Here is a 15476-nt window from a genome sequence, read left to right on the forward strand (position 1 = left end):
TCTTTTTGTTTTGGTTGGCTTTGTTTTGTTCTGTTTGCACTGACAAACAAGAGCCTCCCTTTCCTTTTCAATGAGCACAATCCAACTAGGAAGGAAAGTCTCTTCTTCTCCTCCACAGTTTAATCCTCATTCTCAGATTTCCTAGGCATTCTAAATAGAAAAAGAGAAAAAGAAAAAGGCCAATCCAGGTCACATTTATGGCAGTCAGAAAAAGAAGCATGAAAATCTAAAAAGTTAGATCACAAATAGGATGAGAACTATTTTTATAATTTTACTTTTCAGTAGATCAGGCTCAGGGAACCAGGCGCTGGTTGGAGATGGACAGGAAAGAGCAGGGAGGGTATGCTGTTATGAGTGACAGCTGGGGAAATAGGAAAAGGTTATCCAGAGAGGTTTCCCTCCCCCCCCCATTTCTCTCTGTTCTTCCTCTTATTCGTGATGACCTCACTCCCAGTCCAGATTCCCATCTTAGACCCACCACTGCCAGTTCTCAACAGCTGATTCCCCAGATCAAGATGTGCAATGAATCCACGGGCTAACATACAAGGTTAGCAAGTGGTTCAATGTCTCATGCTTTTTTTTTTTTTTTTTTAATGATAGGAGAATCTTGCAAACAAAAAATATTCTCAAGACCCAAAGGTTTTGTTTGTATGTTTTGTTTTATTTTGTTTTTAAAGACCCCCTTTTTTTTTTTTTTTGAACTTTTTGGGTAAGGAATGTCCTCATACCAGACCACATAAAAGTTAACACAACCTGTAAGAAGCCTAGTAAGGGTCCTGGGATTCTAGTGTGTTTTGAAAATTAGCATTTTGGCATTCAGAATGTGTCTATTTTATTTTATTTTTTTACTTTTTAAAGTATTTATTTGTTTTGGGGAGGGAGTGCACGTACTCGCTTGGGGGATGGGGGGGGCAGAGAGAGAGGGAGACAGAGAATCCCAAGCAGGTTCCACGCTGTCAGTGCAGAGCCTGGGGGCACAGGGCTCAAACTCACAAAGGGTGAATTCATGACCGGAGTGGAAATCAAGAGTCTGAAGCTTAACAGACTGAGCCACCCAGGCGCCCCCAGAATGTCTCTATTTTAAACTAAAATGTTATAAACCATTAAACTGAGAAAGCTGGAAAGGCTCAACATAACTAAGCTTTTCTTAAAATTTCTACCTTTGTTGTATATTCCACTAGCACAAAGTATTACTTTACATACAGGTTTTTTTCTTAACGAGGCCAGATTTATTTTGTAAACAAGAACCAAAAAAGGAGGGTGACTATAGAGAGACATTTCATGTTTCGTAAACTATAGGAAACATTTATGTTTCATAAATTACAAGAAAAGTATAGCATGCCTTTGTGAGTTATCAGACTCTGGTCCTTCTTTGCCTTGGAGGGTTTTCATCTGGCTGTAAACTGGACCTACCGTCTTTCATATTTTATCAGACCTTACCAAACTTTCAATTCTAGTTTCCTCCAGTATCTGGCAGTAACGTTCCAAATGAGTGTTTTCATTTCTTCTCCCACCCTCCGGTGGTACAGCTACTGAGAACAAGAAGCTGACTACCCAGATCCTTAAGGGCATGCTACGTTATCTTCTATCTAAAGAAGTCATACAAGCTGAAGCTGGACACATACAGGGCTTATTTTTACTTTCAGAGAAGGTTTCTCTGCAGACATTCAAAATGAAAACATACATACATACGTACATACATACTTACAAGTTTTCTATTTCTGAGTTATCAACCTCAGTATCAAATACCAGTTTTACTGTCCGTGACTCACAGCAAAGGAGGTGTTTGGTTTTTGTACAGTTACACTGATAATTTGACAATACACTTTTTAATTGACCAAGTACAAGCTAAACTATTGCGTTTGTAAAGCTATTCCTCTGGGCCCACCCTGTGCTGAACTTTGTGAGGGTTTGAAAACAACAACAACAGCAACAACAATGCACAAACTGCTCTTGAGGGAAGTGCAAACCTTCCTGGATTATATGTCCATCCCAGTGCGGTTCTTATCTGGTGAGTTTGTGGTTTTCCAAATTCAGGGCAAAGCACGTTGCTTTATCAGTGAGTTGAGATTTAGCATTGTTCTCCTTTGATTTCGTGAATGGTTGTTCCAACTTTAAAATGGGCCACTAAATTTACAACTGTTTTCTTCATTCATTTTTAAGAGTGAGAACTAACACACCAATTTCTGGCATGCTGATAAGAGAACTTTAGCAATTTTCTCCCTGGCATGAAATATTTCATTCTGAAGGCCTGTGTTGTCTATCCTTATCACTCCTAGATGAGGCTCTACAAGAGAACAAACTCTGAGATGGGATCTGCCTACGTGCCAAGTATAAAACCCGAGCGATGTTTGGGAATGGAGCCCACGAAGGACCAAGAACACAAGTAATTATTTGTCCCCCCAAATAGAGGAGCCCATATTTTCAAATATTCCAAAGGAACCCCCAAATCAGCCTACTGAATTGGAAAGAGTATCCTCTAATTGAAGATCATTCACACAAACTCGATATTGAGTCCAACCTATAATCCACGTAGCCCATGGCAATTTACTGGGTAGTTTCTTATAAATAGATTATAAGCTTTGGGTATCTTCTGAGTAGATGAAAAATACAGCTAAATTATCAAACACAACGTTTCACTAGCTCTGTTCAGTACTTTTTTTCCCCCCGATTAAAAGTGTCTCAGCAACTTCAGCCTTTTAAAATCCACCCCTACCTCCGCACTCGTCTAAATTATTCTGGCTACGTAAGTCTTCACTTCCGGCAGTGAAATACTGTAACATTTGGTAAGGTAATTCACTTTGGCCGGGCATTCTCACTGAACTTATGGTGAAACAGTTTCACTTTTTACTAGCGTACAAGTAGAAAAGGCTTCTTTCTAAAGGTAGACTTTTGCTGTGTGGGAAGATCGGGGGCGGGGAAGGACGGTCCATTTCAACTCATTCTTCTCCCTCTGACTTCTGTTAACTGTTTTAAAGGTTCTGGCTACCAGGCGACCTAACACCCCTATGAGGTACTTCGACCTAAAGCAGTTCGCTGAAACTCCTACTAACAGCAGGGCTGGGAACATTTCTATTGCTCTTCTTGCCTGGGATATACGGTACAAGGGTTGGCCGTGGTTTGGTCCACCTGCCAGCGGAGTTTAAAGTTTCCAAGGCTCAGAAGAACACAATGACTGGGACCAAACTGCCTAAATGAGAAGAAGGGAATTTCTGCTGCAAGGAGAAAGCCGTTAAACTCCCGCTAAGCTAACCACCTCTTTCACGCGGCCATGCACACGACCGACCTCCTCTTTCACTGACCAGGGATTATTTCTGCCAATCCAGGATATCCCGAAAGCTTGGAGACATATGGCTGGAAAATGAAACGACCCCGGAGTATGGCCACATCTTACTTTGTGTCGCGTGGTACCAGATGGGCAATCAGTGAATGAGGCAGAGATGTGAACGGACAGTTTTATAATGTGAATTTTCCCCCCATAACGCCAACAACCAGACTTCGTTTTCCCTCTCACTTCTTTGGGCTTATAATACTCGGATTTTCTCCTCTCTGCAATATCAATTGACTCAACTTTGCAGTGGGGTGGCCAAAAGGGAAGAGGATGAAGCGATCTCTAAAATCTTAGTAAGTGTCGGGGGAGCCACAGCGCCCGGGAAACTGCGGCTGCGACCCGCCTCGTCCTGTGCGGATTTCAGGGTTGGTAACAGCGCAAGCGGTTATGGAGCGGACGGTGCACTCCATCCGCCGCCGAGGATAGAGACCCGGGCGCCGGGAGGGGTCGGTTCATTTCGCCGCAGCCTCGGAAGCCGCGGCCGCCTCTCCTCCGCTGCGTTTCGTTACCATTATCCTCGTTCTTGAAAAGTCATGGAAGACGGCCCGCTGCCAGACCTCAGAGACATCGAGCTGAAGCTAGGGCGCAAAGTACCCGAGAGCCTAGTGCGCTCGCTCCGTGGGGAGGAGCCGGTTCCCCTGGAAAGGGACAGGGACCCCTGCGGGGGGAGCGGCGGCGGCGGCGGCGGCGGCGGCGGCGGCGGCTGCAGTAGCAGCAGCAGCAGCAGCAGCTGCAGCCTCCCCCCCTCCCTGTCGTCGTCCTCCTCGTCCTCTCCAACCTCTGGCTCCCCACGTCGTAGCCACTGCAGCGCCCTGGAGAGGCTGGAAACCAAGCTGCACTTCCTCAGGCGAGAGATGGTGAGTGCGGCGCGCCAGCTGTGGGAATGAGGGCCCCGCCGGAAGGTGGGGCGATCGGAGGAGGGGGGCGCGGGGAGAGGGCGGCGGACGCTGCAGAGCTGAGGGCAGGGCGCGTGGGCAATCCGGGGGGCAGAGGAGCGCGCGGGGGGCGCGCGTCTGGAGACTTGTTTACCCCGGACTTTGCTCGGCCAGGGTTTGCTAAGACCGCAGAGCCTGCTTTGCTCTGTGTACTCTGTGATAGCGCCGACTCCGTGCTGCAGACCCTGACCGTGTAGCTGCCGGTCCGCGGCCTCCCGCGCACCCTGCCCGCCGAGGGTTTGCAGTTACTAAGCCAGTCTGGGGGCTGCTGCGTGCCGTTCAGACTGTCGGTTCGAAAGGTAGCTCCATCCTTTGCACCCACAGCAAAAAGGACTTCCTGGTTTGCCGAGAGGTGGCGAGGCAGGGTCTCCACCGGCGCTCCTTCCAGGCTCACTCTTGCACCCACTACCGCCCCCGCCCAGTGGTGCGGCAGCCGCAGCTGTTCCAAGGCCACCGTTCAGCTGATTCTCCACAGCTGGCTTTGAAAACAATGGCCCACTCGTCCTTGATGTCCTTAGGAATAGCTTGTTTCACTGTTTTGGTCCTAGGGAGCAGGTGATCCCCAGGCCCAGGGATTTGCTAACGACCACTTCCTACCCTCTCCCCCTACCCCCACCCCAGTCCTCAATCTGCAATTGTTTTCTGTGACGCTTGCAAACATTACCTTAAGAGTAAGACAATGAGACTAGTACAGGGTCTGAAAATACTTGTCATTCCGGATGTTCTTAAAGGGACAAACTTTAGTGGCCCTGAGCTCTGGGGCCAGACACTTGGCCTCTGTGAACCTCAGTTTATTTATCCAGTGAACTGGTTGGAGGAAATAATTCCTTCCTAAATCGTTTGAAGAAAATGACAAAGCAACAGCATTTTCTACCAGCTTGGAGCGGAGGGAAGTTGCCACAGTGGTCGCAGTCAACCAGGAGGATGGCAAGGATTTTCCACCTAAAGGATCCTGTCTCCTAGGGCCTTGCATTAAAAAGTAACCAGAGGTGTTTCCCCTGGTTCCTCTCTTTCTGCATTTGGAACACTCAAGAGGTAATAAATTCCACAGCATAAAGTAATCTTGGCGAATATATAAGGGTAAAAAGCCAGTCTTCAGAGATCATGTCCTGTGTTCAGAATTTTCACCGTGTTCTCTACATAAAGGTCCTAGGATATACACTCTAAAAACCTATCTTAAGATCTTTAAAGTTGGTCTACCTAATAACTGTAGTTTTATGTTGTTTTATGTTCTATTTTATTCCTACTTGGAGTGTTCAGATGTTGAAAGCAAATCACACACACACACACACACACACACACACACACAAACGCACACCTATCCATGTATAGGCATATATATTCATGCATCATGTATATTGCAAATTATTATTCTGTTCATGTTTCACTGTCTAACACACAGGTTATATATCTTACTTCTTCAAAAAGTACTAAGCATTTACTGTGGGTAAATGGGTGCTGAAAATACAAGAGCTTGTCTACTTAGGGCTCTCAAATCTCTTGCACTTATTTGCCATTTATTATTTGTAGTAAATTAAGCCAAGTGTGTTGAAGAACTCCAGGGGGGGCGGGGATCTGGTTATTCTCAACCAAGGACACTTTCTAGACTTATCTGTTGTTCTTAATGAAAATACCATAAGTGCAGTAAGACTGTGTTTTCCCCAAACCAGAACTTTCTGTGTATGATCAGGGTGTATTAATAAATACATTTTTAAAAAGCAAACAGAAACCACAATGCTATCAGCAGCAGATTGCTACCTTGACTGTTTGTTATATTTTCTATGTTTAACATCAGGATCCACAGAATTCACGCCAGACAGATGTTTTGTGTTCAAATTTGTGCCCCACAAAGAAAATAACATTAGCCTTGGGAGTTTAGAGAAAAGATTGGGACAGGTATATTCCCCTGCCAGTGAGACCCTTTTCCCCCATTTTACATAACTCTTTTGGGTGGTAAAAACCCCAGCTTCAGCATATCTGGGAAGCAACAGATTTGTTTTTTGTGTCAACTTGGCAGGTTTGTTATAAACACTGAGCAGGTGTTCTGCTGTTCTGCCTGTCTCCTCCCCACATCTCCATGTGGAGAAGTTAGGGATAGAGTGGAATATGACTTCTTAATTGAGATTTCTTATGTGCTTTTCTGCCCTATACTATGTGCACTGAGTTAACCTCCTTGGTATTAAGCATGACCCCACATTTCATGTTTATTACTTTTAGTTCACGCATTGTTCTTCTGGATTGTCTGGAATTACCAGGCTTTGGGCCTGCCCTTGGAACTCTCTCCCTAAGAAACACCTGAGCCATGCACAAACCTTTCTAGAGACTTCCAGGAGTTAAGCCTCCCTTCTTTTCCTGTTAGATGGATGTGTATACCATTGACACAATATAGCATAGACTTGAAGGGGGGGTAGTCTGAACACAAAGTTCTTTACATACACATGAGTTTATGTAGCTTCTCTCACCTCCTTTTATGCTTTCATGGATCATTTCCTTCTCTCTTATTTGAGACAGATTTTCCCAGTATGTGAAGTATTTTTATGTTGAATTTAGAGATCAGGAAATTTAACAATACAATAAACAAACACAGAGATATACCTCGGAAATTTATCACGAGATTGGAAAGAGATGTCAGGCCTCTTGTACAAAGTCTGCCCAGTATGTGTTCACTACTTTTCTGTTCAGAGCGTTTTATTTATTTTTTTTTAATGTTTATGTATTTGTTTTCAGAGAAAGAAAAAGTGTTTTTCCAATATATGTCAATAATCTCTGTCAAAACCTATGTTGCCACATTCTGGTTCCAGTCAGTTCTGGGTTATGTCAAGATGACTGCTAATCTTCACATGATACAATGCCATCATGAAAACTGCTATGGAAATACTATGTTCTAATTTCTATATTTTTGGGGTTTGTTCGCATCACAGCTGTGTAATGCAGCAAATAGAATAAACAATCTCAAGCTAGTTACCGATCCTTTCTAGTACCCCACCAAGTTCCTCAAATCTTGCTTTAATAAAGTTTCGAGGCAATACCCAGGACTAGACACAAACACACGTATACTCAGACAAATGCATACATGATTATTAGCAGAACATAAATCAAAATGTCAAAGATTTTAAGAGTGGTAGACTTATATTTGGTTTTTGATACTTTCTCTCATGGATCGTTTCTAATTCCCTCCACCCCCCGTTCAATGGCTTGCTGACTTTGTAATAAACAGTTATATTCTCTCGAAAAAAAAATTCATTAAATTAACTTCGCAGTTGCTTTGGATATGCTTCAGAGTAGGCTAGGAGATTTCTTGTTCCATACATGTTGATCTATAGATCACTTGTTCTATAATTTAGTCATCTTTCATAACTTCACAGTTTCAACAATATTTTTCCTATTTTATCACTTAGCTATTTTTTAAAGTTAGACAAAAGTTTAAGCAAAAACCCTTATGTATGTAATTGAGAATCTGTACAGTGGAAGGCTCCTTCCTGGATGAGGTCACAAGTTAGTGGAAAAGATAAAATGGGAGTATCATTTGGCCAGAGAAAGATTGCAAACTACCAGGTCAGCAGGTGCCCGATGCCATAGCAGAGATCAGGCTATCAGGGAAAGTGAGGAGATTTCTGACTGCGCCCCGGGCAAGGAATTGAAATTGCTGATAATGATACGAAGTAAGGGGCTTAATATTAGGGACAAAGACATCAAGGAGATGAGGAAATCTGATTCCTAACTGTGGCTTCTTCTGCGATTATGCACATGGAGTGTCATTATACTTACCTAAACCTGACAAACAAATCTTGTTGAAACATGTTTCCTTACACAGTGGCTCGAAAATTGACAGAAGTGAACACAAAGGCACTCGTGTCATTCTGCTAGAAACACATAGACACAATTTAGAGAATTTATACCTACCTTGAAAACAGTGACATTTCCAAAACCTGATGGAGCCCCGCCCTGTACCTAGGAATGTATGTTGAATTACTGGCACATACTTGAAGAACACTTTCTGACCAAAGAGAATTCCTTTCCATTGCACTCAAGTTGCACAACCATACTGCCGTGATACTGTGAGAGACCACAAATATTGTGAGATTTTTTTTTTTTAAGACAGATTATGTCCATTTCCATGACAGCACAAAAACCATATACTTAGCTTTCCATTTTGTAGTTAATAAGTCACAATTAAAAGAATTTGTCACATTTTTTTTAATGTTTACTTATTTTTGAGAGACAGAGTCTGAGCGGGGGAGGGGCAGAGAGAGAGAGAGAGAGAGAGAGAGAGAGAGAGAGAGAGAGGGAGACACAGAACCTGAAGCAGGCTCCAGGCTCTGAGCTGTCAGCACAGAGGCAGATGCAGGGCTTGATCTCATGAGATCGTGACCTGAGTCGAACTCAGATGCTTAACCGGCTGAGCCACCCGGGCGCCTGATTTCTGGTTTTTTAAATACTGCTTCTGAAATGGGGATTTATGGCTGGAGTCTCTGGAGTCCCTGAGTACTTGTTACATTCTTGTGGTGTTTTTTTTTTTTTTTTTTTTTTCTTTGAAGGATGTTCCTTTTATTTTTCTTTAGAGGTTATTCTTCACTACTCAAGTGGTAGGCTTCTGGTTTGGTGGAATCTTCATGGGTTTGGACCTAGACAAGCTGGGACTCTGGCCAAGTCTAGAGCAAGTCGAGATACAAACCAGGAGAGCCCAGCCGGCTGCCAAGGCCCTGTACCCTCTCCCTCTGGAGACTCTTAGCCCATCTTCCCAGACGGAAGGCCTGTCTAGCCCTCAGTGGCTCTCTTTCTGCTTTTGGCTTTGTGCGTGGCATTGAGAAAGTTATATAACCACTCAAGGATTCCGCTTTCTTGTTAACATAGGGAAAAAAAAAATCTCTATGTAGGCATTGTAAGAATTCAATGAACTAATACAAGAAAATCAACAATTACATAGGCATTCAAATCAGTAAGGACGATGGCAGTAAGAGGTAGTATGTCAATGACACGGCTGTCCTGTTGATCTTCTACAAGTAGCTGCAGATGGGCAGTGTGGTTTGGGGACTGATTAAAGTTTAAGCATCTCCTCTGCTTGACTATCACAGCACCTCCCGCGTCACTGTTCCAAGGAGACACTATATTTCTATATAGAAGTGAAAAAGAAATACGTGAGGCCTTTCCCTAGCTTCAGTCCGACTGAAATGTCGATTTTGAGTTCAGACTCAACATTTATGAAGCACGTGCTGTGAACTAAGCCCTCTGCAGTGTGTGGGTAGCCTAGGTTAAGGAGCTGTAAGAACCTAATTTTGGGGTTAGCCTAGGAAGTCTGAGAACAGAGACTAGTATTTGGTTCGTTAACAACAAAAGCTTTCTAATGGGCAAAGCACCATGCATTTTATATGTATCATCCCAGTGAAACCTTATAATAATCTTAACTAAATATAATTTTCATATCTACGTTGTAGGTAAAGCGTTGCAGATAATTGTCAATGCTCAAGACACAGTAAAGAGACGAGCTAGGTCAAGGTCAGAATCTGAGCTTTAAACCATGATTCTGCTGTTACTTCTCATGCTTCGGAATATCTTGATGCCCATGGTGACACCCGAGATGATATACTCTTCCAGATTTTTAAAACTTTAAACATGTTAAACTATGTGTTTATTTACTGTGGGCTCCCTCTCACGAGTAACATCCATAGACCATCCCTGTGTCAGACTTGGATGACTTGGATCCAAGGCTTGGATGAACACATCCAAAAGTCACCTGGTTCCCAGCAACTGTACCCTTCCTGTCACCAATATCTTCATAAATACCTCCTCCCACTCCACAAATGCTGCTAGGGAAGGATTCTCTGGACCAGTTCAAGACCAGAGCTCAGGAGTGGAACTCAACAGTGTTCATGACCTACACTTTTAAACGCTTCCAACTGGTCGCATTTTGGTTCTCTGAGAGATTCTGTTCAGGATGAGGTTGGATCTTAGGTAACCCACTAGAAAGAACCAGAAAACCGGGAATTGTGACACCATCTTGTGTCCATTTGAGCAGCACCTTCGGATTGCCGTTCTTCTGACAGGAGCTCTGTGATCCTATGTTTCTGCGGTGGTACCAGTTGCACAGCACTGTGCTGGGACTTCCCACGTTGGGTGGCTGAACCGCACTGATCCAGATGGAGCCCAATGTAAATTGTATTGATAGATTTCACAAGAAACAAGGTTATGTTTTCAAACATACATTTCAAACACCTCAGTCTAAGACTTAAAAATAAAACCTGAATAATTCATTTTTTAAATGTTTTTTATTTATTCTTGAGAGAGAGAGAGAGAGAGGGAGGGAGGGAGGGAGGGAGGGGCAGAGAGAGAGGGAGACACAGAATCTGAAGCAGGCTCCAGGCTCTGAGCTGTCAGCACAGAACCCAACGCGGAGCTCGAACTCAGTCTGCAAGATCATGACCTGAGCCAAAGTCGGACGCTTTACTGACTCAACCACCCAAGCACCCCAATTCGTTTTTTTAAAGGGGAATAAACATTGAGCTAGATTTTCATACATAGCTATTATTATGTTCCTTTTACAGAGAGGAAAACTATTGTTTCTGGGGCTGGGGTAGGGGGAGGTGAAATCATTTCACTAAGTCACTGTAAGTGGTTTCCCAGCCTTCCATTCAAACAAGAACCTCTGTGAGCCTGGTTATAGGCTGGATCCAATTCACTCCCAAACCCTACTGTGTCTGTGTACCATGGAGAATGCCCGTTTATTACCAATGAACATTTTTAGAGAAATTTCATCATAGCCACCAATGGATCTTTTGGTATTCCTTTAAAAATGTTATTGCTTTCTTTTTTAGAAGTTAACATCTGTTTTCTCATTATAAGACTTCCAGAAATATATTATAAAAAGAAAAAAAAAAGTGCCCTTTTACCTTCCCCCCAGACACCACACCTCCTCCTTATTACTCCACACCCCAAGGGAATCGCTCATCTGCTGACAGTTTGGTGTGAATCCTCTCAGGTCTTTTTCTGTATCTTTGCCAGCATATAAATGGTACATATATGCTTACATAAATTTGGTGTGTGTGTGGATTGGATTTTGTTTTCCTTATTTTACATAATAATCTTTTATTATATTACCTGACATTTATTGGAGGGTTACAGTATGCCAGTTAGCATTCTAAACAGGTTTGATGTATTATGGTATTTCTTTCTCACTCCTCACCCACTTTTGAGGTAGGCACTGTGGGATGTTAGGTAATATAAACAGATTCCTGACATCTTAAGGAATTTTTACCTAGGAGACACCTGGACGACTTAGTAGGTTAAGTGTCTGAATTTGATTTTGGCTTAAGTCAGGATCTGACGATCGGTTATGAGATCGAGCCCCGTATTGGGCTCCGTGCTGACAGAGTGGAGCCTGTTTGTGATTCTCTCTGTCCATCTCTCGCTGCCCCTCCCCCTGCGCTTCCTCTCTCTCACTCAAAAGAAAGAAATGAAAAATTTAAAAAAAAGAAATGTTTACCTGGTTAATCTTTATCTTATTCCTTCACTTTTATAAGCAACCTAATTAATTACTAATCAGAAAGAAAAGTAGTTACTTCACTTTTCATAATAACTGATTATCCAACTTGTAACAGTTCTTTTACAAAGTAAATTCTGCTCTTAGAAATCGGACTTAGACTAGTCTTCGATTTAAGAAATAACAAAGTCTTCCAATTGGAATGTACTCATCTTCAATCACATACCGCTTTTTTTTAAAAAATGCCTATTTGGAGAGAGAAAGAGAGAGAGGGAGAGAGAGAGAGAGAATGAGTTGGGGAGGGGCAGAGACAGAGAGGGAGAGAGAGAATCCCAAGCAGGCCCCATGCTCTCAGCATAGAGCCCGACTTGGGGCTTGATCTCACAAATCGTGAGATCATGACCAGGGCTTAAATCAAGAGTTGCTTAACCAATGGAGCCACCCAGGTGCCCCTCACATACCATGTTAACATAATCTTCTTATTGAGTTTTTTCCTGGTGATAATGATATAAATACAAACTCTAAAATTTGGATCTAAAGGCTAACAGTCATAAAGCGATCCATGCCACATGGAGAAGGCAGAAGGGCAACCCATGGGTTTCATGTGCCTTCGGTCTTCATGGCTCAAAAACATCTTCGATTTTTTTTTAATTTTTTTTTAACGTTTATTTATTTTTGAGACAGAGAGAGACAGAGCATGAACGGGGGAGGGTCAGAGAGAGAGAGGGAGACACAGAATGCGAAACAGGCTCCGGGCTCCGAGCTGTCAGCACAGAGCCAGACACGGGGCTCGAACTCACGGACTGCGAGATCGTGACCTGAGCCGAAGTCGGACGCTTAACCGACTGAGCCACCCAGGCGCCCCCAAAAAAACATCTTCGATTTTTGTCAGATACTGGAACGTTTGTGATATTCCAAGAGATTAGACATAATCGGAATACTTGAGTTCTCAATTAAAGAAATGATTCATATCTTTCAAATTGACTCTTGCAAGCAAGTGATGTTTAAAACTAAAACTATAATATGTCACTGACTAATAATCCCTCTCTCTGCAGGTCTATGCAGTGGAAAGCTAGAAGACTGGGCAAGCAAGGAATCAGGGCATGAGTGAAATAGGAATGTGATTATGACCTGGCACTGCTGGACCCAGGGCTTCATTTGGCAATTTCAGGACAGGACCCTCTTTGATTGGGTCTGCCAGCATGGCCATTACAGCTCAGCCTATAATTCTGATACATTTTATTATTCACAGTGCTTGTTAATCCTGTCAGTCTGGAGATAGCCACATTGGACTGTCTTTAGGGGTGAGTTCTCGACCTGACCTGTGATGTCTTATGATTGATTTCAGATTTTCATAGGATAATCACTTCCCTTCCATCACATTCACAGGCATGTCCCCACCCCTCTACTATCAGCATAGCGTTGCTTTTGTAGAATAGTTTTTAATTTAACAAATTCACTAGATAATGTGTGTGAGCTACAAAATCATTAGCGTTATCTATTTTTAATTACAATTATGGAATGTTCTCTTTTTTCCTCTGTATTTAAATTAGGACACCTGAAGTGAGCTAGAATTAAGTCTTTGACTTTCCATATATTTGACGGGCAGAATAAAATTGTCGTATTCATACCTATCACCGTGAGTAAATTCACAAAAATGTAACACCAGCATCCCAAACAGTGAGCTATGTCGGTTATAACTCTGATTGCTGGCATAGGCTATTATTCTAATAGGTTCCCTGATTTTTTTTCTTTTGCAAAAGTTGTCTATATCATTGTTGTTTTATTGTTAACCAAACAAAGCATGAGATCAAAGTTGAGAAGGAAATGTCTCTCCTCATGCTGATTGAAGTCCAATTTTCAAGGCTGTTAAGTTCAGAGATCTACCTATAGTTCGTTTGCTGAGATTTTAATCATAAATAGCTACTATTGACTTTTGATTGGTATGAAATTAACTGTGTTTCCAGGTTTTCTCTTAATTTCATAAAATGTAAAACTTATTAAAATGATACTAAACATGCAAACTGTATAATAGGACCTGAAGTGGAAAATATAAGTTCCCCGCATCTCTTTTCCCAATTCTCACTCCCTAGAAATAACTGCTATGAATAGTATTCCGTGTGTCCTAAAATTTTTCTGAACATATGCAAGCATACGTGTAGTTTTTTGTTTTTTGTTTTTACCTTTAGCTATAATTATAGGTACCTATTTGGAAAGATATATGTATGTATAATTTTAAAATTGAGACTCTTTGGAGCTCATGTTGCAGCTAGATTTCTAGATATAGCAAATACTCTGGTTTATATCATATATGACGTATATTTGACGTGTGTATATATAACATATGATGTGCGCATGTTCATATACACACTTTGCTTCAAAGCACAATTTACATTGTGGCCACTTTGGATAAATTACTGTCAAGGACAGAAGTTAGAAAGAGTCACTCTATTTGTATACAAAGATTGCAGTTGATGAGATAAAGAAACAGAGTCAATAATCTCTAGAAGTAGAATAGAGCATCATAAAACCCTAGGGTGGGAAGAAACATCCGAGTTCATCTAGACCAATTCCATACTATCACCCTAACCAGTCGTCATGCATTCTTTGCTTGAACGACCTCAGGGATGAGAACTTCATTGGCTCCCAAGGCCGACCATTCCATTTCCAGACACTTCCGTCCATTTATATTTGTTACTCGGCCCTTCTGGTTGCTCATCAAAAGCAACCTCTATGATCATTCACCACAGGGAGGAATTTTCCAGCGTGTGAGCCTCCAGCTGTGGATTTATAATTTAAGATGAAAGCATTTTCAGGTACGAAGTGCAACAAAAGGTCAGTGAGTTTCTCATAGGTTTGTGTGTATGTGGCTAAAATAAAGGACTTTCTTGCCTTTGTTGCAAAATGAGAAGAGAACAGCAGTGCAGCGCATTGCTGAGGATGGAGAGAAATGGGTGCCGTCCTGTACTGCTGCTGGGAGGATGCACTGAAGAAACCGTGAGAGGTAACCTTGACGCTGTACTAAAAGAAAAAGCAGAAAAGAGAATCTCCTTGACACAGCAGTTCTGATGCCAGTGATACTTAGGAGAAATATAGAAATTTACCCCGAGGAAACAATAATGGATTTGTTCAAAAATTTAGTTTATATATTTGGTATTCTGTGTGACTGAAAAAACTGGAGTAATCTGAATGATAAATGACAGTAGGTTATTTATGTGTGTGTGATAGAACCTTATGTAGCTATTAAAACTGTGTTGCAGAATTGTTTATGGAAGAGAGAAAGTGGTTATGGATATATTCATGTATAGAGTAAAAGGCTGAAATGAAATACCATCCAGTGTTAACCGTGGTATCATAAAATGGTGGGTTTATGGGTGTCTGTTTTTGTTTCTCTGTTGAGTTCTTTTGTTTTAAATCTGTTTTTTTAACGTTTATTTATTTTTGAGACAGAGAGAGACAGAGCATGAACGGGGGAGGGTCAGAGAGAGGGAGACACAGAATCCGAAACAGGCTCCAGGCTCTGAGCTGTCAGCACAGAGCCCGACGTGGGGCTCGAACTCACGGACCGCGAGATCATGACCTGAGCCGAAGTCGGCCGCTTAACCGACTGAGCCACCCAGGCGCCCCGAGTTCTTTTGTTTTATCCAGTTTCTCCGCACCAAGTATATATTGTATTTTGATAAGAAAAAAATTATAGGTAGATAGAGTTTTTAAAAAAATAAAAATCAAAGAG

At 42.2% G+C, this 15476-nt stretch overlaps 1 protein-coding gene across 1 annotated transcript in view; it reads left to right on the forward strand.

Annotated features, from left to right (window-relative positions):
- Window positions 1–2661: 2661 nt before the first annotated feature.
- Window positions 2662–15476, forward strand: part of LURAP1L (leucine rich adaptor protein 1 like) — a 53052-nt gene continuing 40237 nt past the window's right edge. Inside the window, exons 1-2 of the mRNA XM_042964474.1 lie at window positions 2662–2884; window positions 2979–4188. Coding sequence (XP_042820408.1) covers window positions 3865–4188 — 324 coding nt within the window. The 5' untranslated portion in view covers window positions 2662–2884; window positions 2979–3864. The remainder of the gene's footprint in view (window positions 2885–2978; window positions 4189–15476) is intronic.

This window comes from Panthera tigris, chromosome D4, assembly GCF_018350195.1.
Source record: "Panthera tigris isolate Pti1 chromosome D4, P.tigris_Pti1_mat1.1, whole genome shotgun sequence".
NCBI classification, from domain to species: domain Eukaryota; kingdom Metazoa; phylum Chordata; class Mammalia; order Carnivora; family Felidae; genus Panthera; species Panthera tigris.